This window comes from Notolepis coatsorum (genome assembly GCF_963971535.1).
Source record: "Notolepis coatsorum genome assembly, chromosome: 4".
Lineage (NCBI taxonomy): Eukaryota > Metazoa > Chordata > Actinopteri > Aulopiformes > Paralepididae > Notolepis > Notolepis coatsorum.
This window is the reverse complement of record NC_140168.1, coordinates 133,995,935-134,019,795: the sequence shown is the minus strand read 5'-3', so window position 1 is coordinate 134,019,795 and position 23,861 is coordinate 133,995,935. Positions and strand designations below refer to the sequence as shown.

At 41.8% G+C, this 23,861-nt stretch overlaps 1 protein-coding gene across 3 annotated transcripts in view; it reads left to right on the top strand.

Moving 5' to 3' along the window:
* Positions 1–23,861, top strand: part of dtx4a (deltex 4, E3 ubiquitin ligase a) — a 159,843-nt gene that overhangs the window by 121,379 nt on the left and 14,603 nt on the right. Inside the window, exon 8 of one of the 3 annotated variants that reach the window (XM_084313630.1) lies at positions 264–978. The exons of the other annotated variants lie outside the window; for them this stretch is intronic. Within the exon in view, the coding sequence (XP_084169756.1) occupies positions 264–299 (36 nt within the window). The 3' untranslated portion in view covers positions 300–978. Of the gene's footprint in view, positions 1–263; positions 979–23,861 lie in introns of those variants that run through there. 3 annotated transcript variants of the gene reach the window in all.

Sequence of the window (23,861 nt, the reverse complement as noted above, 5' to 3'; positions counted from 1 at the left end):
CCTGAGTCGTTCCAATATAGCCGTATATACCTATTTTTCACATGTAATTATATGCTTCATTATTCAATTGATGATGGACAATGATCTCCCAGAATGACAGAGTGGGTGTGAAGTGCCACAGAACAAGTGACACTTTTGGACAATGACATCCTGGGTCGTTCCTATATGACCAGTATAAATCTTTAAACTGAACTCTGGAAAGACAGCTCTATGATGGCTCTACTTATAAAAAAATGGAACTGAGCCTTTAAATGTCTCCATAGAAGGGGCCGGTGTCTGTGAAAGGGGAGTTAACCTGAGGAAGTGGCCCTGAGGATGCAACAGCAGAGGAGAGAAAGCTGTAATGTTAACCCTTTCAGACGGGAAGGGTTGCTGGTTGAAAAACAGGGAGTCCTGAATCTATAGAGGGAGATCTTAAAAAAGAAACTATATAACAATTAAATGTTTGATGTGTACAGTAAAAGTTTTCAAAATGGCATGCTTATAATTGAGTGTCAGTAGAGAATAATACTAAAAGAATAATGTGTAAAAACTGTTTGTCTGGAGGGATTCTTTAAGAGATACTATGGAGAGGCCTCGTGCATGGTACGATGTCACGTGGTCACCACAGACAAAGCAGTTGTCTGTTCTGAAGGAATAAGGGACTTTCTGTTACTTAAAAACCACTAGGTAACGAGAAGTAACGTTAGTACCAAGAAGGAGGAGCTCATACGAATTACGTATTGTACTCTGGTTTGCTAAACAAAAATGACAGCCTGTGACTTCACTGTGTTTAGACCAATCGGAAATATTGTAAGATGGATATAAAAGGGACGGTTGCCCTTTCAAGAGGCAGACTTTTTTGAGAGATGAGAAGAATGGTGCTTGACACTGGGCACAAGCCGTGCATGATGAGATGTTTTGTTCTGTGCATATTTTAAACTGAATTGGGTGCTTTCCACTTCAGTCTCTTCTTGTAACTAGCTTTTTCTAATTAAAATTACCTCTTTATAAATATGATTTGTATCCTTTCTTCTGACCAGACGACCGGGTAAGCATGAAATGTGTTTTGCCTTGTAACTTCACCCTATTGCATTTTTGATTAATGATAAAAAAATAGAATAAGTGGCTTTATCCCTGCATTAAGGACTAAAGGTGGATTCTGTATAATGGGATTATCAAGTAAAGCCATATAGTGATAATACGTGTACTTAGGAGACATATGATTATGTATTAAGGCAAAATAGAATAAGTGGCTTTATCCCTGCATTAAGGACTAAAGGTGGATTCTGTATAATGGGATTATCAAGTAAAGCCATATAGTGATAATATGTGTACTTAGGAGACATATGATTATGTATTAAGGCAAAATAGAATAAGTGGCTTTATCCCTGCATTAAGGACTAAAGGTGGATTCTGTATAATGGGATTATCAAGTAAAGCCATATAGTGATAATATGTGTACTTAGGAGACATATGATTATGTATTAAGGCAAAATAGAATAAGTGGCTTTATCCCTGCATTAAGGACTAAAGGTGGATTCTGTATAATGGGATTATCAAGTAAAGCCATATAGTGATAATATGTGTACTTAGGAGACATATGATTATGTATTAAGGCAAAATAGAATAAGTGGCTTTATCCCTGCATTAAGGACTAAAGGTGGATTCTGTATAATGGGATTATCAAGTAAAGCCATACAGTGATAATACGTGTACTTAGGAGACATATGATTATGTATTAAGGCAAAATAGAATAAGTGGCTTTATCCCTGCATTAAGGACTAAAGGTGGATTCTGTATAATGGGATTATCAAGTAAAGCCATACAGTGATAATACGTGTAACGGATAAGGGAAATGGACCTCATCTAATTAAAGAGAGTCCGTCCCAGTGCAAATAAAATAAAAGATTCCGCAACTTCAATCACTCGACCTAAGGTCGATGACTGACGGGGGTCGGAACGGTGCATTCGCTGTCTCTTGTCGGTCAGTGGTAACAACAACATTTTGTAGACTCGTTTGGTTCTGCGTGTCAACCACTTCACAGGACGCTGTTTGATGTCAAGATAAGCAGACCAATGAGTTATGAAGTTATCGATCTGACCTAAGAGCCAGCGTGGGCATTCAACAGGAACCTGCTTCACTAGTTTTAGAGAAGGCAAGGTGAGGAACCTTCACTAGTTTTAGAGAAGGCAAGGTGAGGAACCTTCACTAGTTTTAGAGAAGGCAAGGTGAGGAACCTTCACTAGTTTTAGAGAAGGCAAGGTGAGGAACCTTCACTAGTTTTAGAGAAGGCAAGGTGAGGAACCTGCTTCACTAGTTTTAGAGAAGGCAAGGTGAGGAACCTTCACTAGTTTTAGAGAAGGCAAGGTGAGGAACCTTCACTAGTTTTAGAGAAGGCAAGGTGAGGAACCTGCTTCACTAGTTTTAGAGAAGGCAAGGTGAGGAACCTTCACTAGTTTTAGAGAAGGCAAGGTGAGGAACCTTCACTAGTTTTAGAGAAGGCAAGGTGAGGAACCTTCTAGTTTTAGAGAAGGCAAGGTGAGGAACTTTCACTAGTTTTAGAGAAGGCAAGGTGAGGAACCTTCACTAGTTTTAGAGAAGGCAAGGTGAGGAACCTTCACTAGTTTTAGAGAAGGCAAGGTGAGGAACCTGCTTCACTAGTTTTAGAGAAGGCAAGGTGAGGAACCTTCACTAGTTTTAGAGAAGGCAAGGCGAGGAACCTGCTTCACTAGTTTTAGAGAAGGCAAGGCGAGGAACCTGCTTCACTAGTTTTAGAGAAGGCAAGGTGAGGAACCTTCACTAGTTTTAGAGAAGGCAAGGTGAGGAACCTTCACTAGTTTTAGAGAAGGCAAGGTGAGGAACTTTCACTAGTTTTAGAGAAGGCAAGGTGAGGAACCTTCACTAGTTTTAGAGAAGGCAAGGTGAGGAACCTTCACTAGTTTTAGAGAAGGCAAGGTGAGGAACCTTCACTAGTTTTAGATAAGGCAAGGTGAGGAACCTTCACTAGTTTTAGAGAAGACAAGGTGAGGAACCTTCTAGTTTTAGAGAAGACAAGGTGAGGGACCTTCTAGTTTTAGAGAAGGCAAGGTGAGGAACTTTCACTAGTTTTAGAGAAGGCAAGGTGAGGAACCTTCACTAGTTTTAGAGAAGGCAAGGTGGGGAACCTTCTAGTTTTAGAGAAGACAAGGTGAGGAACCTTCTAGTTTTAGAGAAGGCAAGGTGAGGAACCTTCACTAGTTTTAGAGAAGACAAGGTGAGGGACCTTCTAGTTTTAGAGAAGACAAGGTGAGGAACCTTCTAGTTTTAAAGAAGGCAAGGTGAGGAACCTTCTAGTTTTAAAGAAGGCAAGGTGAGGAACTTTCACTAGTTTTAAAGAAGGCAAGGTGAGGAACCTTCACTAGTTTTAGAGAAGACAAGGTGAGGAATTTTCTAGTTTTAGAGAAGACAAGGTGAGGAATTTTCTAGTTTTAGAGAAGACAAGGTGAGGAACCTTCTAGTTTTAGAGAAGGCAAGGTGAGGAACTTTCACTCGTTTTAGAGAAGGCAAGGTGAGGAACCTTCACTCGTTTTAGAGAAGGCAAGGTGAGGAACCTTCACTAGTTTTAGAGAAGACAAGGTGAGGAACCTGCTTCACTAGTTTTAGAGAAGGCAAGGTGAGGAACCTTCACTAGTTTTAGAGAAGGCAAGGTGAGGAACCTTCACTAGTTTTAGAGAAGGCAAGGTGAGGAACCTGCTTCACTAGTTTTAGAGAAGGCAAGGTGAGGAACCTTCACTAGTTTTAGAGAAGGCAAGGTGAGGAACCTTCACTAGTTTTAGAGAAGGCAAGGTGAGGAACCTTCACTAGTTTTAGAGAAGGCAAGGTGAGGAACCTTCACTAGTTTTAGAGAAGGCAAGGTGAGGAACCTTCACTAGTTTTAGAGAAGGCAAGGTGAGGAACCTTCACTAGTTTTAGAGAAGGCAAGGTGAGGAACCTTCACTAGTTTTAGAGAAGGCAAGGTGAGGAACCTGCTTCACTAGTTTTAGAGAAGGCAAGGTGAGGAACCTTCACTAGTTTTAGAGAAGGCAAGGTGAGGAACTTTCACTAGTTTTAGAGAAGGCAAGGTGAGGAACCTGCTTCACTAGTTTTAGAGAAGACAAGGTGAGGAACTTTCTAGTTTTAGAGAAGACAAGGTGAGGAACCTTCTAGTTTTAGAGAAGGCAAGGTGAGGAACTTTCACTCGTTTTAGAGAAGGCAAGGTGAGGAACCTTCACTCGTTTTAGAGAAGGCAAGGTGAGGAACCTTCACTAGTTTTAGAGAAGGCAAGGTGAGGAACCTTCTAGTTTTAGAGAAGGCAAGGTGAGGAACTTTCACTAGTTTTAGAGAAGGCAAGGTGAGGAACCTTCACTAGTTTTAGAGAAGGCAAGGTGAGGAACCTTCACTAGTTTTAGAGAAGGCAAGGTGAGGAACCTGCTTCACTAGTTTTAGAGAAGGCAAGGTGAGGAACCTTCACTAGTTTTAGAGAAGGCAAGGCGAGGAACCTGCTTCACTAGTTTTAGAGAAGGCAAGGCGAGGAACCTGCTTCACTAGTTTTAGAGAAGGCAAGGTGAGGAACCTTCACTAGTTTTAGAGAAGGCAAGGTGAGGAACCTTCACTAGTTTTAGAGAAGGCAAGGTGAGGAACTTTCACTAGTTTTAGAGAAGGCAAGGTGAGGAACCTTCACTAGTTTTAGAGAAGGCAAGGTGAGGAACCTTCACTAGTTTTAGAGAAGGCAAGGTGAGGAACCTTCACTAGTTTTAGATAAGGCAAGGTGAGGAACCTTCACTAGTTTTAGAGAAGACAAGGTGAGGAACCTTCTAGTTTTAGAGAAGACAAGGTGAGGGACCTTCTAGTTTTAGAGAAGGCAAGGTGAGGAACTTTCACTAGTTTTAGAGAAGGCAAGGTGAGGAACCTTCACTAGTTTTAGAGAAGGCAAGGTGGGGAACCTTCTAGTTTTAGAGAAGACAAGGTGAGGAACCTTCTAGTTTTAGAGAAGGCAAGGTGAGGAACCTTCACTAGTTTTAGAGAAGACAAGGTGAGGGACCTTCTAGTTTTAGAGAAGACAAGGTAAGGAACCTTCTAGTTTTAAAGAAGGCAAGGTGAGGAACCTTCTAGTTTTAAAGAAGGCAAGGTGAGGAACTTTCACTAGTTTTAAAGAAGGCAAGGTGAGGAACCTTCACTAGTTTTAGAGAAGACATGGTGAGGAATTTTCTAGTTTTAGAGAAGACAAGGTGAGGAACCTTCTAGTTTTAGAGAAGGCAAGGTGAGGAACTTTCACTCGTTTTAGAGAAGGCAAGGTGAGGAACCTTCACTCGTTTTAGAGAAGGCAAGGTGAGGAACCTTCACTAGTTTTAGAGAAGACAAGGTGAGGAACCTGCTTCACTAGTTTTAGAGAAGGCAAGGTGAGGAACCTTCACTAGTTTTAGAGAAGGCAAGGTGAGGAACCTTCACTAGTTTTAGAGAAGGCAAGGTGAGGAACCTGCTTCACTAGTTTTAGAGAAGGCAAGGTGAGGAACCTTCACTAGTTTTAGAGAAGGCAAGGTGAGGAACCTTCACTAGTTTTAGAGAAGGCAAGGTGAGGAACCTTCACTAGTTTTAGAGAAGGCAAGGTGAGGAACCTTCACTAGTTTTAGAGAAGGCAAGGTGAGGAACCTTCACTAGTTTTAGCGAAGGCAAGGTGAGGAACCTTCACTAGTTTTAGAGAAGGCAAGGTGAGGAACCTTCACTAGTTTTAGAGAAGGCAAGGTGAGGAACCTGCTTCACTAGTTTTAGAGAAGGCAAGGTGAGGAACCTTCACTAGTTTTAGAGAAGGCAAGGTGAGGAACTTTCACTAGTTTTAGAGAAGGCAAGGTGAGGAACCTGCTTCACTAGTTTTAGAGAAGACAAGGTGAGGAACTTTCTAGTTTTAGAGAAGACAAGGTGAGGAACCTTCTAGTTTTAGAGAAGGCAAGGTGAGGAACTTTCACTCGTTTTAGAGAAGGCAAGGTGCGGAACCTTCACTCGTTTTAGAGAAGGCAAGGTGAGGAACCTTCACTAGTTTTAGAGAAGACAAGGTGAGGAACCTGCTTCACTAGTTTTAGAGAAGGCAAGGTGAGGAACCTTCACTAGTTTTAGAGAAGGCAAGGTGAGGAACCTTCACTAGTTTTAGAGAAGGCAAGGTGAGGAACCTGCTTCACTAGTTTTAGAGAAGGCAAGGTGAGGAACCTTCACTAGTTTTAGAGAAGGCAAGGTGAGGAACCTTCACTAGTTTTAGAGAAGGCAAGGTGAGGAACCTTCACTAGTTAGGCAAGGTGAGGAACCTTCACTAGTTTTAGAGAAGGCAAGGTGAGGAACCTTCACTAGTTTTAGAGAAGGCAAGGTGAGGAACCTTCACTAGTTTTAGAGAAGGCAAGGTGAGGAACCTTCACTAGTTTTAGAGAAGGCAAGTTGAGGAACCTGCTTCACTAGTTTTAGAGAAGGCAAGGTGAGGAACCTGCTTCACTAGTTTTAGAGAAGGCAAGGTGAGGAACCTTCACTAGTTTTAGAGAAGACAAGGTGAGGAACCTTCACTAGTTTTAGAGAAGGCAAGGTGAGGAACCTTCACTAGTTTTAGAGAAGGCAAGGTGAGGAACCTTCACTAGTTTTAGAGAAGACAAGGTGAGGAACCTGCTTCACTAGTTTTAGAGAAGGCAAGGTGAGGAACCTTCACTAGTTTTAGAGAAGGCAAGGTGAGGAACCTTCACTAGTTTTAGAGAAGGCAAGGTGAGGAACCTTCACTAGTTTTAGAGAAGGCAAGGTGAGGAACCTTCACTAGTTTTAGAGAAGGCAAGGTGAGGAACCTTCACTAGTTTTAGAGAAGGCAAGGTGAGGAACCTTCACTAGTTTTAGAGAAAGCAAGGTGAGGAACCTTCACTAGTTTTAGAGAAGACAAGGTGAGGAACCTTCACTAGTTTTAGAGAAGACAAGGTGAGGAACCTGCTTCACTAATTTTAGAGAAGGCAAGGTGAGGAACCTGCTTCACTAGTTTTAGAGAAGGCAAGGTGAGGAACCTGCTTCACTATTTTTAGAGAAGGCAAGGTGAGGAACCTGCTTCACTAGTTTTAGAGAAGGCAAGGTGAGGAACCTTCACTAGTTTTAGAGAAGGCAAGGTGAGGACCTTTCACTAGTTTTAGAGAAGGCAAGGTGAGGAACCTGCTTCACTAGTTTTAGAGAAGGCAAGGTGAGGAACCTGCTTCACTAGTTTTAGAGAAGGCAAGGTGAGGAACTTTCACTAGTTTTAGAGAAGGCAAGGTGAGGAACCTTCTAGTTTTAGAGAAGACAAGGTGAGGAACCTTCACTAGTTTTAGAGAAGGCAAGGTGAGGAACCTTCACTAGTTTTAGAGAAGGCAAGGTGAGGAACCTTCACTAGTTTTAGAGAAGGCAAGGTGAGGAACCTTCACTAGTTTTAGAGAAGGCAAGGTGAGGAACCTGCTTCACTAGTTTTAGAGAAGGCAAGGTGAGGAACCTGCTTCACTAGTTTTAGAGAAGGCAAGGTGAGGAACCTTCACTAGTTTTAGAGAAGGCAAGGTGAGGAACTTTCACTAGTTTTAGAGAAGGCAAGGTGAGGAACCTTCACTAGTTTTAGAGAAGGCAAGGTGAGGAACCTTCACTAGTTTTAGAGAAGGCAAGGTGAGGAACCTTCACTAGTTTTAGAGAAGGCAGGGTGAGGAACCTTCTAGTTTTAGAGAAGACAAGGTGAGGGACCTTCTAGTTTTAGAGAACGCAAGGTGAGGAACTTTCACTAGTTTTAGAGAAGGCAAGGTGAGGAACCTTCACTAGTTTTAGAAAAGGCAAGGTGGGGAACCTTCTAGTTTTAGAGAAGACAAGGTGAGGAACCTTCTAGTTTTAGAGAAGGCAAGGTGAGGAACCTTCACTAGTTTTAGAGAAGGCAAGGTGAGGAACCTTCACTAGTTTTAGAGAAGGCAAGGTGGGGAACCTTCTAGTTTTAGAGAAGACAAGGTGAGGAACCTTCTAGTTTTAGAGAAGGCAAGGTGAGGAACCTTCACTAGTTTTAGAGAAGACAAGGTGAGGAACCTTCTAGTTTTAAAGAAGGCAAGGTGAGGAACCTTCACTAGTTTTAGAGAAGGCAAGGTGAGGAACCTTCACTAGTTTTAGAGAAGACAAGGTGAGGAACCTTCTAGTTTTAGAGAAGACAAGGTGAGGAACCTTCTAGTTTTAGAGAAGGCAAGGTGAGGAACTTTCACTCGTTTTAGAGAAGGCAAGGTGAGGAACCTTCACTAGTTTTAGAGAAGACAAGGTGAGGAACCTTCACTAGTTTTAGAGAAGGCAAGGTGAGGAACCTTCACTAGTTTTAGAGAAGGCAAGGTGAGGAACTTTCACTAGTTTTAGAGAAGACAAGGTGAGGAACCTTCTAGTTTTAGAGAAGGCAAGGTGAGGAACCTGCTTCACTAGTTTTAGAGAAGGCAAGGTGAGGAATCTTCACTAGTTTGAGAGAAGGCAAGGTGAGGAACCTTCACTAGTTTTAGAGAAGACAAGGTGAGGAACCTTCTAGTTTTAGAGAAGACAAGGTGAGGAACCTTCTAGTTTTAGAGAAGGCAAGGTGAGGAACTTTCACTAGTTTTAGAGAAGGCAAGGTGAGGAACCTTAACTAGTTTTAGAGAAGACAAGGTAAGGAACCTTCACTAGTTTTAGAGAAGGCAAGGTGAGGAACTTTCACTAGTTTTAGAGAAGACAAGGTGAGGAACCTTCTAGTTTTAGAGAAGGCAAGGTGAGGAACCCTCTAGTTTTAGAGAAGGCAAGGTGAGGAACTTTCACTAGTTTTAGAGAAGGCAAGGTGAGGAACCTTCTAGTTTTAGAGAAGGCAAGGTGAGGAACCTTCACTAGTTTTAGAGAAGGCAAGGTGAGGAACCTTCACTAGTTTTAGAGAAGACAAGGTGAGGAACCTTCTAGTTTTAGAGAAGACAATGTGAGGAACTTTCACTAGTTTTAGAAAATCGTTGCTGTTCATTTAAAAAGAAAATCTCCTAAAAAAACAACATCTTCAGGAATGAAGAAAAACACACTTGTTTTCAGATTGTCATGTATTTATGAAGTTCTACACTCTGTTATGAATAGCTTTCAGATTGTCATGTATTTATGATGTTCTACACTCTGTTATGAATAGCTTTCAGACTGTCATGTATTTATGAAGTTCTACACTCTGTTATGAATAGCTTTCAGATTGCCGTGTATTTATGAAATTCTACTCTGATATGAATAGCTTTCAGATTGTCATGTATTTATGAATAGCTTTCAGATTGTCATGTATTTATGAAGTTCTACACTCTGTTATGAATAGCTTTCAGATTGTCATGTATTTATGAAGTTCTACACTCTGTTATGAATAGCTTTCAGATTGTCATGTATTTATGAAGTTCTACACTCTGTTATGAATAGCTTTCAGACTGTCATGTATTTATGAAGTTCTACACTCTGTTATGAATAGCTTTCAGATTGTCATGTATTTATGAAGTTCTACTCTGATATGAATAGCTTTCAGATTGTCATGTATTTATGAAGTTCTACACTCTGTTATGAATAGCTTTCAGATTGTCATGTATTTATGAAGTTCTACACTCTGTTATGAATAGCTTTCAGATTGTCATGTATTTATGAAGTTCTACTCTGATATGAATAGCGTTCAGATTGTCATGTATTTTTTAATAGCTTTCAGATTGTCATGTATTTATCAAGTTCTACACTCTGTTATGAATAGCTTTCAGATTGTCATGTATTTATCAAGTTCTACACTCTGTTATGAATAGCTTTCAGATTGTCATGTATTTATCAAGTTCTACACTCTGTTATGAATAGCTTTCAGATTGTCATGTATTTATCAAGTTCTACACTCTGTTATAAATAGCTTTCAGATTGTCATGTATTTATGAAGTTCTACACTGTCGAACTCTTTAGGAGAAAAGAGAGCCAAATGTATTTTATTTACTCAAAATTACATATATTATGTATCCAAAACAAATGGTACAATTTAAATGTCCCCTAAATAATCAAATGTACTCCTTGCAACTATTTTCAAAGTAAATTGAAATTAAATGAACTTTAGGGGTAAAAAGAGAATAATTTACATCAGGCATCTATGCAGGCAGGATGGGAGGGCTTGACTGGTTTACCATTTGGCATCTATGGGGGCAGCCCAGAGGACTTGCATTGAAACCCCAGCTCATTCAGTCAGTCATTGAGTCAGCTCATTGTGCTCAGTGAGTTAGCTGCAATCAGACCAGGAACATGATGACCCAATGGTATGTTTACATTTACCTTCCCTGCTTGCTTAATGTGCATGTGCCCTGCTTGATTATGTGCTCTGCTTGCTTTATGATTATGTGCTCTGCTTGCTCTGTTCATGTGCTTTGCTTATGTTAGCTGTTAGCTCCCTAGCATATTAACTAGCATGTTAGCTCTGCTCAACATGAAATGTTTGTAGCATGTTAGCTCTGCTCAACGTGCTATGTTTGTAGCATGTTGCTCAACATGCTATGTTTGTAGCATGTTAGCTCTGATCAACATGAATGTTTGACATGCGGCCCCAGTGCACCCTGGGAAATGGTGTTTCTGTAGGCCTGTAATGTCTGGCATTACAACAGTTTGAATATATTGTTTGAACATTTTGATGCATGACATTCATGACATGGTTAAGGTTAAAGAACAATGTTGATTGGTGTAATAAATAAATAATATATATATAATATAGGTTATATGTGGTATGTGGTATATATATAGATAGATAAATAATAAATATATATATATATATATATATAATATAGGTTATATATGGTATGTGGTTATATATATATAAATAAATTATAAATAAATAGATACATATATATAATATAGGTTATATGGTGTATGTATATATATATAATAAATAAGAATAATACAAAATGTCAAATGTATTGGTAAATGCTGAATGAATGTTCTTAATGAAAATGCATTTGGTAATTGTTTATTTGAATGAACTGATAATATAGGCTAAATGTATTAATGTTAACTATAATTTATGGTATTATTATAGCCTATGTATTTATGTTGATGTTGAAACATTTCCTTTCATACCCTTTTAGGTTTATAACCTGCTATTGTGACTGCTATTGTGACAACCATTTGTCAACCAATTAAATGACAAACAAAGGTCAAAGAAGTCACAGAGGTATATCCATCCTTGATCACGTTGCCTGAGCCCTTCAAGTGGGGAAAATAAGAACAAACTTGACAGTTATAAACCACGGGCCCAAGCGTCCAGCTGAATCTGCCCCGAAGAGTGTTGCCCGGAAGAGGAGCGCCACAGAGGGAGGGAAAGGTCCAACAGGCCCCCTGCCAGTGTCGGAAGAAACCTTGGGCAGCTCTAAGAAAGGAGGATGGATTCAGCTGTGCTGGAATCCCTAAAGGGAAAGCGCTCGGTCGCGCAGACTGCCTTCAGTAAGAGGACCAACAGGATGGCTCTTACGATTCACCTGCTCGAGGAGAGGAATCTCATTGATGAGTTAAATGGCCTTGTTGTGGACTTTGGTAGGGTCAGCGACACAGGGGCTGAATACGTCGATGCTCTCGAAATGAAGGCAGAAGAAAACGACGATCCCCAGGTGAAAGAAGTCGAGAGCATAAAAGCGAAAACAACAAAGTGCTCAACCCGATATGAAGAAGTGCTTACACTCACTAAAGAAGCACTATGGTCCAGATTAGCTGAAGATGACATTAAAGTGGATGCAGAGAAAGCGGAAAAGAAGTGGGCTGAATTAGAAGCGCTGGATTTGAAGGAGTTACTAGCGGAGGACTTTGATGTGCAGAGGGAGAGCCTGGGCGAGAAGATCCACAGGTTCGGGCAGAAAATGGCTGCTTGGGAAGGTCTTGTCTCCAGCATCAAGACAAAGGAGCTTAAAAAGCAAGGAGACGGGCTAAGAGACTTACAGAGTGACTGGGAGCGGAAATGGCGGCGGATGAACCTGAAGTCACGAAAGGGCTTTGCTTGGAGCCAGCATGAGGAGGAGGAAGAGGAAGAGGAGAGGGTAAAGGCTGAAGTGCCAGCCAATCCATATCTGCCTGGATCCAGTAAAGATGATCAACCTCTCTCTCTCAGTGAGCCTCCCGGTGTCAAGCAGGAAATCGCTGCAGGTCATGTAGACCTGCTCGGTCCGTCAGGGCCACTTCCAAGAAGTTCTGGAGCCAGTATCCAGTCTCTGGCTGGGACCAGCGCTGCACCAAATGTCACAGGCACACCGCTAGGGTACCCAAATGCTCCACAAGGCGTCCTTCCTTATATGCAACCCAGAGTCCAGTTTCCACTCGAACCAGCACGCCTCCCCACATTTTCTGGGAACATGGTCGATTATTACCGGTGGAAGGCGGAGTGGGAGGAGCTCGAGCTGCTTGGGAACCCGCAGAGGACTTTTGGAGTGACAAGGTTCCACCTTCTTGCAAGCCTGAGTGAGAAGGTGAAAAGGGACCTAGTCCTATCTAGCTGCAAGTCTGCAGAGGACATGTTTAATCGCCTTGCCAACAGGTATGGGAATAAAGCTAGGATCGTCCAGCTGATCGCAAGTGAGGTCCAGGGCCTACCCCCCGTGAAGGGAAACAACCCAAGGAAGGCTATTGAACTGATCCAGGCAGTGGAGAGGGCTCTAGATAATCTCCTGATTTTGGGAGAAGAGGACGTTATAAAGAACCGTTTGGTCGCTCAGTCCCTAGAAAGCAAACTGCCTAGCTCCCTAAAGAAGGAATGGATTGCTCACAAACATGAGCCCGCCAATGGGTTTGTTCTCCAGGACCACTTTGAGTGCTTGCTTCAATTCCTAAAAAAGCAGGAGGCAATCCTGGAGGAGCTTGACCAGCTAGAAGCAAGTCCTGGAGAGAAGAACTCCTCGGAGAAAAGCCTGGATGACAAACCGGATAAGGGAGTGAGAAGATCCTTTTCCAGAGCCACTTCAGGCCAAAGAGGCCCTCAGACAAAGCAGCAGTTAAGCTCCTGCACCTGCTGCGGCGATGAGGCGCACCCTGGCAAGCTCTTTGCATGCAGAACCTTCAAAGAGTTGGACCTGGCAAAGAAAAAGGCTCATCTAAGGGCTCATGGCACTTGCTATCAGTGCTTGAGCATCCACCCAAGAGATGGCCGTTGTAACCAAGGGTTCCTCTGCAGCAAATCAGGCTGTAGGAAAGAGGAACCGCCACACAACTACCTGCTCTGCCCAAGGCCCACTACTCAGAGGAAGGAGAGCGGCTGTGAGGGGCAAGGTGGCTCAAAGGTGGAGAAGAAAGGCCTAGGCCTGACCAGCATCCAAGAAGAGGCCCTTTCTAAAGTCCCGGAAAACATAAGGGCAGAGGTCAGAAAGGCGTTTTCTAACAGAGCCTCAACTACAATGTGCACCAATACTGGCATTGAACAGGAATACCCAGTGGTTATGATGTTGCTGGAAGTAACAACGAATTCTGGCCAGTTGATCGGTGCCCTCATCGACCTCGCATCGGATACCAATTACATCGCAAACGATGCGGCCAAACGCCTCGGACTGACTGGTGTAAACATCAAGCTGATTGTCCACGGTATTGGAGGGATGGAAAAGACAGTGACAACCAAGCGGTATACCCTACGGCTGAGGGTGAAAACCTCCAAGGGGACCGTGGCAGAACACAAACTGCTCTGCTATGGCCTGGAGAGCATTGCAGAGATAAGCCAGTCTGTCACTCCGCAACAGCTGCGGAAAATCTTTCCTGACGTCGCCACGGAAGACCTAGTCCGTCCTGAAAGTATCGACCTCCTGATTAGCCACAGGGAAGGTCGATTGGTCCCACAGCCAGTCAAAATGCAGGGAGATCTAGTCCTCTGGGATGGACCACTGGGGAAGACTGTCGGGGGAACACACCCTGACCTCTTTGAAATAGTCGATCTAACCATGCACCAGTCCGACACTCACTTCGCAAGATCCATGAGAACATCCTCAAGGAAGGACAAAGAGGTCCTTGTGGACTCAAGAGGCCTGACTGAAGACCTAGCAACAAAGGATGTGGTCCTCAGCAACACCACTGCCACCAACAAGGAGTTGTTTGAGTGGTTCAAGTGGGACAGCATCGGAGCGGCTTGTGATCCGAAGTGCGGGAGCTGCAAGTGCAGCAAGTGTCCCCCAGGAGGCAAAGAGATGACCCTTGGAGAAGAAAGGGACCTCGAGAAAATAAAGGACTGCCTCACCTATGTGCTGGCAGACAAACACAGCAACACTCCTCTGATTGAGACGACCAAAGGAGTGGAAAATATCCTGAGAGCTGGCGGCTTCTCCCTCAAACCGTGGGTCTGGACGGGTCAAAGTGGGAGGAGTGAGGACTCCACTGACCCCAATAGAAGCCGCTCAACCTCGCCCAGAACCCTGATTCTCCCCAACCAGATGCAGGACGAGGAGAATAAGGCGGTGGGGATTGGATACGAACCCGAAACAGACAAGCTCTGTGTTCTGACATCGATAAACTTCTCAAAGAAGCGAGGGAAGATGAGAACAGGGCTGGATCTATGGGAGGAGATCAGGAGCAGCACACTTAACCCTCTCACCCGGCGCATGCTGTTAAGCCAGATTGCTGGTTTCTATGATCCCATTGGCCTTGCCTCACCTGAATCAGACTGGCCCATGAAGACCGCCAGCGAGATAGTCACCTCTGTTGCTGATCAAATCAAAGGACTCCAGAGGAAAGCATTCTCTGCAGCGGTCACCAGAGACCAGTCCAAACAGCTGTCAGGCCAGAGCGACGCGAAGTTGTGCGGAATTGTCGCCTGGACCAGACGATCAGTGGAAACCTGGCTGGGTGGCAATGGCCAGGCTCCCGGTACAGCAAAGTGGGAGGCAGGCCCAAAGTTATCTGCAAAAGAAAGAGCAGCAGCTTTTCAGGATTTGGCTCTCGCGGCCCAAGACGGTGTTGAGTTCCGTGACACAACCCTGGATCGCTTGGTGGTTCAGAAGGAGGAGAGCACAGGACTCCTACTCTGCAGAGGAAGAGTCCAGTGCTGGACTGAGGACGGAGCAGCTGTGCCACTAGTCCCATCTCAGTCATGGCTGGCCGCCCTACTGGTCAGAGAAGCGCATGAAGAAAATCATGAAGGTGTCGCGTCCACTCTGCTACGCACAAGGAGGAAAGCTTGGATTATGCAGGGACGAAGAGTAGTCAAGAAAGTATTGAATGACTGCCTTACCTGTCGAAAGCGAAGGGCCAAGATGTGCCAACAAGTGATGGCCGACCTCCCTCATGAGCGCACTCAAAGAGCCAACCCATTTGAGTACACAACTCTGGACCTGTTCGGCCCCTTTGAAGTGAGGGACGCTGTGAAGAAGCAAACGAAGCAGAAGGTCTGGGGCATTGTCTACTGTTGCATGGCCTCGAGAGCTGTTCACGCAGATCTCACTGATGACCTATCTTCAGAAAGCTTCCTCCAAGCGTACTCCCGCTTTGTGGCACTGAGGGGGCATCCGAAGAAACTATGGTCGGATAGAGGAACCAACTTCATTGGCGCCAAGCCAGCTCTGCATGAACTGTACAAACACTTGGCCTGCCTTGAGACTGCATCCATGGAAGACATGGCGGCCAAGAATGGGACCGAATGGGAGTGGAAGTTCCACCCTGCAGATGCTCCCCATCGGAATGGGGCAGCGGAGGCTGCAGTGAAGCTTTTGAAAAGAGCGCTCACCAACCTCAGAGACGCAACAGAGGCGCTCACGTGGGTAGAACTTCAAACCCTGGTCTACCAGGCGGCCAACCTGACAAATCAACGCCCTATTGACGCTAGAGCCCAAAGCCAAGAGGATGTAGTCGAGTATTTAACGCCTAACTCTCTCATCCTGGGCCGTGCCTCCGTTGTAGGTGATACAAGTGGACTCGACCTGTGCACCCATCCCTGGCGCCGACTGAGAGCGATTCAAATTGGGGTGGACAGATTCTGGGCAAAGTGGAGTGAGCTAGCTGGCCCAAATCTGTTTGTCCGCAACAAATGGCATCGGACAGAGCGGAACGTCAAGGTCGGGGATCTTGTCTGGATCGCCGACCAGAACGCGCTGAGAGGCCAGTTCCGTCTGGGAAGAATCTTGTCAGTATACCCAGACAGAAAAGGGATCGTCAGGGACGCTAATATCAAGACATGTGCCGGCCTCATCGTCTCCCCTGCAGGTGGGCAGAAGAAGAGGAGCTCTCCATTGCCCACGACCGTCATCAGGAGAGACGTAAGAAGATTGGTGGTCCTCCTCCCCGTGGAGGACCAAACTCATCTGCCCGAGCCGCCCTGATGCAGTTCCCTGCCCACACCCCTCGCCCAGTTCATCTCCCAAGCCCCTGGATCTGGTCACCATCCCTAACCCCCCCCCCTCTCGGCTGGTTGGTGGACGCCATGCGCTACCACCATACCCCACACTCCACACATACATGAAGACTAAGAGCATTCATACCCCATGCCCCATCGATCTTGGCACCACACACCTGCCAAGAGACGTAGCTGACTTTGGACTATGCTTGCTCGTCTACACACACTCGTCATACAAGAAGACTAAGTGCATTCATACCCCATTCCCACATCGATCTTGGCACCACACACACCTGCCAAGAGACGTAGCTGACTTTGGACTATGCTTGCTCGTCTATACACACTCACAAAAAAAAATAAAAAAATAAAAGACATTCAAAAATATTAAAAGAAATAAAATAAAATGTCGTTAGGAGGGGTCAATCTCTGATTTGAAGTACATTTCTGATCAAGCCAAGCGATCAGGAACTTAAGTGGGAGGTGTCGAACTCTTTAGGAGAAAAGAGAGCCAAATGTATTTTATTGACTCAAAATTACATATATTATTTATCCAAAACAAATGGTACAATTTAAATGTCCCCTAAATGATCAAATGTACTCCTTGCAACTATTTTCAAAGTAAATTGAAATTAAATGAACTTTAGGGGTAAAAAGAGAATAATTTACATCAGGCATCTATGTGGGCAGCATGGAAGGGCTTGACTGGTTTACCATCTGGCATCTATGGGGGCAGCCAATGGTATGTTTACATTTACCTTCCCTGCTTGCTTAATGTGCATGTGCCCTGCTTGATTATGTGCTCTGCTTGCTTTATGATTATGTGCTCTGCTTGCTCTGTTCATGTGCTTTGCTTATGTTAGCTGTTAGCTCCCTAGCATATTCTAGCATGTTAGCTCTGCTCAACATGAAATGTTTGTAGCATGTTAGCTCTGCTCAACATGCTATGTTTGTAGCATGTTGCTCAACATGCTATGTTTGTAGCATGTTATCTCTGATCAACATGAATGTTTGACATGCGGCCCCAGTGCACCCTGGGAAATGGTGTTTCTGTAGGCCTGTAATGTCTGGCATTACAACAGTTTGAATATATTGTTTGAACATTTTGATGCATGACATTCATGACATGGTTAAGTTTAAAGAACAATGTTGATTGGTGTAATAAATAAATAAATAATATATATATATATATATATATATATATATATATATATATATATATATATATATATATATATATATATATATATATATATATATATAATATAGGTTATATGTGGTATGTGGTGTATATATATATATAGATAAATAATAAATAAATATATATATATATATATATATATATATATATATATATATATATATATATAATATAGGTTATATATGGTATGTGGTTATATATAAATAAATTATAAATAAATATATATATATATATATATATATATATATATATATATATATATATATATATATATATATATATATATATATATATATATATATATAATATAGGTTATATGGTGTATATATATAATAAATAAGAATAATACAAAATGTCATGTATTGGTAAATGCTGAATGAATGTTCTTAATGAAAATGCATTTGGTAATTGTTTATTTGAATGAACTGATAATATAGGCTAAATGTATTAATGTTAACTATAATTTATGGTATTATTATAGCCTATGTATTTATGTTGATGTTGAAACATTTCCTTTCATACCCTTTCAGGTTTATAACCTGCTATTGTGACTGCTATTGTGACAACCATTTGTCAACCAATTAAATGACAAACAAAGGTCAAAGAAGTCACAGAGTTATATCCATCCTTGATCACGTTGCCTGAGCCCTTCAAGTGGGGAAAATAAGAACAAACTTGACATACACTGTTATAAATAGCTTTCAGATTGTCATGTATTTATGAAGTTCTACACTCTGTTATGAATAGCTTTCAGATTGTCATGTATTTATGAAGTTCTACACTGTTATAAATAGCTTTCAGATTGTCATGTATTTATGAAGTTCTACACTCTGTTATGAATAGCTTTCAGATTGTCATGTGTTTATGAAGTTCTACACTCTGTTATGAATAGCTTTCAGATTGTCATGTATTTATGAAGTTCTACACTGTTATGAATAGCTTTCAGATTGTCATGTATTTATGAATAGCTTTCAGATTGTCATGTATTTATGAAGTTCTACACTCTGTTATAAATAGCTTTCAGGTTGTCATGTATTTATGAATATTTTTCAGATTGTCATGTATTTATGAAGTTCTACACTCTGTTATAAATAGCTTTCAGATTGTCATGTATTTATCAAGTTCTACACTCTGTTATGAATAGCTTTCAGATTGTCATGTATTTATGAAGTTCTACACTCTGTTATAAATAGCTTTCAGGTTGTCATGTATTTATGAATATTTTTCAGATTGTCATGTATTTATGAAGTTCTACACTCTGTTATAAATAGCTTTCAGATTGTCATGTATTTATCAAGTTCTACACTCTGTTATGAATAGCTTTCAGATTGTCATGTATTTATGAAGTTCTACACTCTGTTTTATATTCTTTCTTTTTTTTACTCTCTTGCTAGTTTTTATGTTCTTTTCAAATGTAGCCCTTTTGAGATTTGCTCCACAACTATAAAGCGCCCTACAAATCAAATATATTATTATTATTATGAAGTTCTACACTCTGTTATGAATATGGATGGGTACCGAATTCGGTACTTTTAAAGGTGCTTACCGAAACACGTCGGTACTACCGAGTATCGATTCACGTGAGATACAATAAAAAATAAAAAATAATTGTTATTTTTTTTATTTTTTTTTTATTTATTTTTTCATGTCAACGTTCACACGCACAATATACGCTTACCTAGGATTTGACTTGATTCAACAACAAAGCAGTCGGGGCAATGGCAAGCCGAAAACTGTCAAAAGTGTAGTTATTTGAAGTTTGGATTTTTTCTTTCACGACTGAGGTAGGTAGATTACATTTTTAGAGACTAAAGTACCCAAAAAAGGTACCGTTGGGTACCGGTATCGATTCACAGGTACCGATACCGGTACCGTATCGGTTCAAATGTGAAAGGTACCCATCCCTAGTTATGAATAGCTTTTGTGGTCCTTTAGGGTCACAGAACATAGTGTTAGATTTAGATCAATCAGCCAGTATCACCTCTTCATCTGTTTGCTTGTGTAGTTCTGCGTTGTGTTTATTTCTCCGACGTCTTCTCATACTGGCTGTACAATCTTTTATTCCCCTTTAATGCAATCCGTAATCATAATAATTCACCACCTTCATAAGAATTCGACACTTGACAGCGTAATACCTTTCTCGGAAAACTTTGTTTATTCCATAAACAAAAGCCTTGTACAAGGTGTAAACCAGTTCTGTATTGTCCTTGAAAAGTATTTGGAAGAAACTAAATTCATTATTCTAATGATCTCCTGTTACCCCGCTCGGTGGTCGTCGCAGCCTTGTCGTAGCCAACAACCATATCTGCTAGCCGCAGCTAGTGATAGAATAGAATAGACTTTTAATTGTCATTGCACACAAGCAGTGTTGCGTTCCTCATATCAACACTGATTGCACGTACGCTAATGACGCCACGTGCATGCGCGCTCCCGGACACGTGCGCGCGCTCCCGCGCATGCGCATAAATGTTCCCTCGCTTAAGCACAGACTAAGGCTGCGGTTACACACAGGGCCATTTTCGTTTCGTTTTCAGGGTCAGTTTCGCTTTTCAGAACGCAACGTAATGGCAGGCAAGTTAGACATTGAGCACAGTGATGTATATACATGTAATACAATGCCAAAGCAGTAGGTGGTAGTAGGTGGCGATGTAGTTCAAACATGAAGGCCAATCAGAAAAGTTGAATGTGCCAATACACTTCCTGCAAAAAATCAACAAGTCCACCATCTTTAACCCATTCTCTGCCACCACTTTGATCATCCTAAACCATTCTCTGCCAGCGCTATTTGTCTATGGAGATGTTCACCTTCTTTGCAGGGCTATAACTTTTTAAATTGTATTGCTAAATTGACATTACTATGGCCCATTCAACATCAATTATCTATCGTTCAGGATGTAGGAACGTTTAACTTTTTCATTCATACGAAAATACCGTCTAGAGTATAAATATGTTTTTATCGTTTTCTGCAGTATTTCATAGAACGTGAGATATAGGCATAAATGCATATATGTGACTGGGCATGGGGGCGCGGGACTTGTTGAGGTAAGGTCCAATTTTTTTTTTTTTTTTTTTACATATTGTGAAAGTACAGATTCATACCTTAAAAATAAGCCATCACTTGAACATTTTGGTGGGATATTTTGCAAGCTACATCCTATAAATCATGGTGATATCAGTAAACGCATTCAGAGATGAATGGTCTTCGAACTTGTGGAGAGGTTCACACCTGTGATTTAATCAACTACAACCCTACCCAGAATGCATTGTATTCCATGGCCCCCCTCTCTCTGGGGACATTAACACCTTGCATCAGGCTCTTTTGTTATGGCAATGACTGTCTTGTGGCAAGTTGTTGTGGCAGTTGAAGTATTTGCCTTGTAAGTCTAAAAGCTAAATGACTGTATTATAAGGAAAGGTTAACCTTCTGTACTGTGGTAGTGAAAGGTTAACCTTCTGTAGTGTGGTAGTGAAAGGGTTAACCTTCTGTAGTGTGGTAGTGAAAGGTTAACCTTCTGTAGTGTTGTAGTGAAAGAGTTAACCTTCTGTAGTGTGGTAGTGAAAGGTTAACCTTCTGTAGTGTGGTAGTGAAAGGGTTAACCTTCTGTAGTGTGGTAGTGAAAGGTTAACCTTCTGTAGTGTTGTAGTGAAAGAGTTAACCTTCTGTAGTGTGGTAGTGAAAGGTTAACCTTCTGTAGTGTGGTAGTGAAAGGTTAACCGTCTGTAGTGTTGTAGTGAAAGAGTTAACCTTCTGTAGTGTGGTAGTGAAAGGTTAACCTTCTGTAGTGTTGTAGTGAAAGAGTTAACCTTCTGTAGTGTGGTAGTGAAAGGTTAACCTTCTGTAGTGTGGTAGTGAAAGGTTAACCTTCTGTAGTGTGGTAGTGAAAGGTTAACCTTCTGTGGTGTTGTAGTGAAAGGTTAACCTTCTGTAGTGTGGTAGTGAAAGGGTTAACCTTCTGTAGTGTGGTAGTGAAAGGTTAACCTTCTGTAGTGTTGTAGTGAAAGAGTTAACCTTCTGTAGTGTGGTAGTGAAAGGTTAACCTTCTGTAGTGTGGTAGTGAAAGGTTAACCGTCTGTAGTGTTGTAGTGAAAGAGTTAACCTTCTGTAGTGTGGTAGTGAAAGGTTAACCTTCTGTAGTGTTGTAGTGAAAGAGTTAACCTTCTGTAGTGTGGTAGTGAAAGGTTAACCTTCTGTAGTGTGGTAGTGAAAGGTTAACCTTCTGTGGTGTTGTAGTGAAAGGTTAACCTTCTGTAGTGTGGTAGTGAAAGGGTTAACCTTCTGTAGTGTGGTAGTGAAAGGGTTATTAGATTATCAAATGCAGTTTGATACCGATCCATGCTATATTAAAAATTTAAACTGTACATGGTCCTAAACGTTATGACTGATCATCTGAGGGTGAACGGAGGGGGGGGGGGGGTGTTTATAATTCCGTGACTGACGTTAAATGATTTTTATACAACGGCATGCAAATTTCTCGATTCTGATTGGCTGAAACAGTCCATTTACACATCTTTATTGGCAACAATCCACGGTCCTGGGCTCAGGACCCGCCCACAACCGAATCACATATCACTCCGCCGGCTCACTCCGGGAGAAAACAAGATTGCGGACAACAAATGGATATGTTGATAGCGCCATAACGACTAAATATGAAGCGATTCTGTCACTGCGAATGTGTTAGACCTTTAAACAATGTTGGATGATGTAATTGATGGGTCTTGAGTCATTCTAGAACAAAAGAAAAATCGCGATTTGATTGATTGATTAATTTGCATTTTTTTTTTTTTTTTTTCAATTTTTTTTTCCTTCTCTCTGACTGTCAGCGCTAGCTCTAGTCTCCACCCACCGCCACCCCCCCCCCCACACACACACACACACACACACACACACACACTCCTGTCTGCAACGCGGGTCAGACTGAGAGAGAGCTGGGTGCTGCGCTGTTCTAAGTGAGCATGGCCTATTGAGTTGATTGATTGATTGATTGCTAATTTTATTACTGTACGCTTGGTTTCCAACTGGTTAAGTTTAGGCCCTCTACAGTAGGTTTAAAAAAATAAATAAAAAGATAGGGCGAAGAAAACGTTTTTTTCCTATAGGGCAAAGAAAACTTTTTAATTTGTTTTACCTACTTTCTATAGAAGCATCTAAGAATGAAGTTCTATGGAAAGTAGGTCTGCATTCCCTTAACAATTGTGTGTATTGAGCCGTACTGTATTGTACCCATTCTGCATCTGGTAATAAAATTTTCAATCAATCATTCCAATAATACACAGTTGGATGTGTTAGTTGGTTGGATGCACTTCAAGCTGCTTCCACATGAGGCAACTTCTCTCAATCATTCCAATAATACACAGTTGGATGTGTTAGTTGGTTGGATGCACTTCCGATCTGCTTCCACATGGAGGCAAATTGTCTTTTTTGTAGTTGTGGGAACTACTTTTTCTGGCGGATGGTTTTTTCAATAAATCTTCGATTAATGTGTGTTTATTGTATAGAAATAAGGTTGGATGAATGCGGCAGTTGTATAAAAGCTTTACACCACTTGCAGTCGTGATTTGTAAGTAAGTAAGTATTTATAAAGCACCTTTCATACATGTCATGTAGCTCAAAGTGCTGTACACAATTATAGGCATATATAACGATAAAAGCAATAAAGTCACAGTGATCAGTTAAGATCAATGTTTAAAAAAAAATAATAATAATAATAGTAACGTAAAAATGAAAATAACGTAAAAACAGTCATTTGCTTACCAGTTTGGGAGAACAGGTCCGCACAAACATTTCCGCTCAGTAGCAACCGGAAGTGCACTAAACCAATGCACTTGTATGGTAGGTAGCAATGTTTAGCTCTTATAACGCTAGTGTAGTTACGTTTTTATCAGTGGTCATAGTTGGGTCCATAGTGCTTTACCAAGTCCCATGGATCCATCAGTGGCCGTGTATTGTGGTAGAAAGAAAGAAAAAGAAAAACGTATAAAGAAAACAGTCTAAAGTTTGAAAGTTTGGGAGGTCCGCAAAAACACGACCGTTCAGCTCAGAAGCTGAGGCGTGTCAAAAACTTTTGAAAAACTGGAGGCGTGTCTCCTATGTACCCGTTCCTTCATCTAAAAAGTTGGGTCCACAAGGCTTATCCTAGCCTCATGGATCCATCAGGTTTTTCCAAGCCATAACTATTTGTAAGCTAGACTGTATAGGTACGTTTTTAATTTTCCTTTAAAAATGTGTATGGAGCTGGCGTTTCTAATGTGTGTTGGTAGTGTGTTCCATAGTTTTGGGGCATAGTTGGCAAATGCCATACTTCCTATCCTTTTTTGGTTTCTGGGCGTGTCTAGTAAACCTGTAGTGGATGACCGTAGCGTTCTTGAGG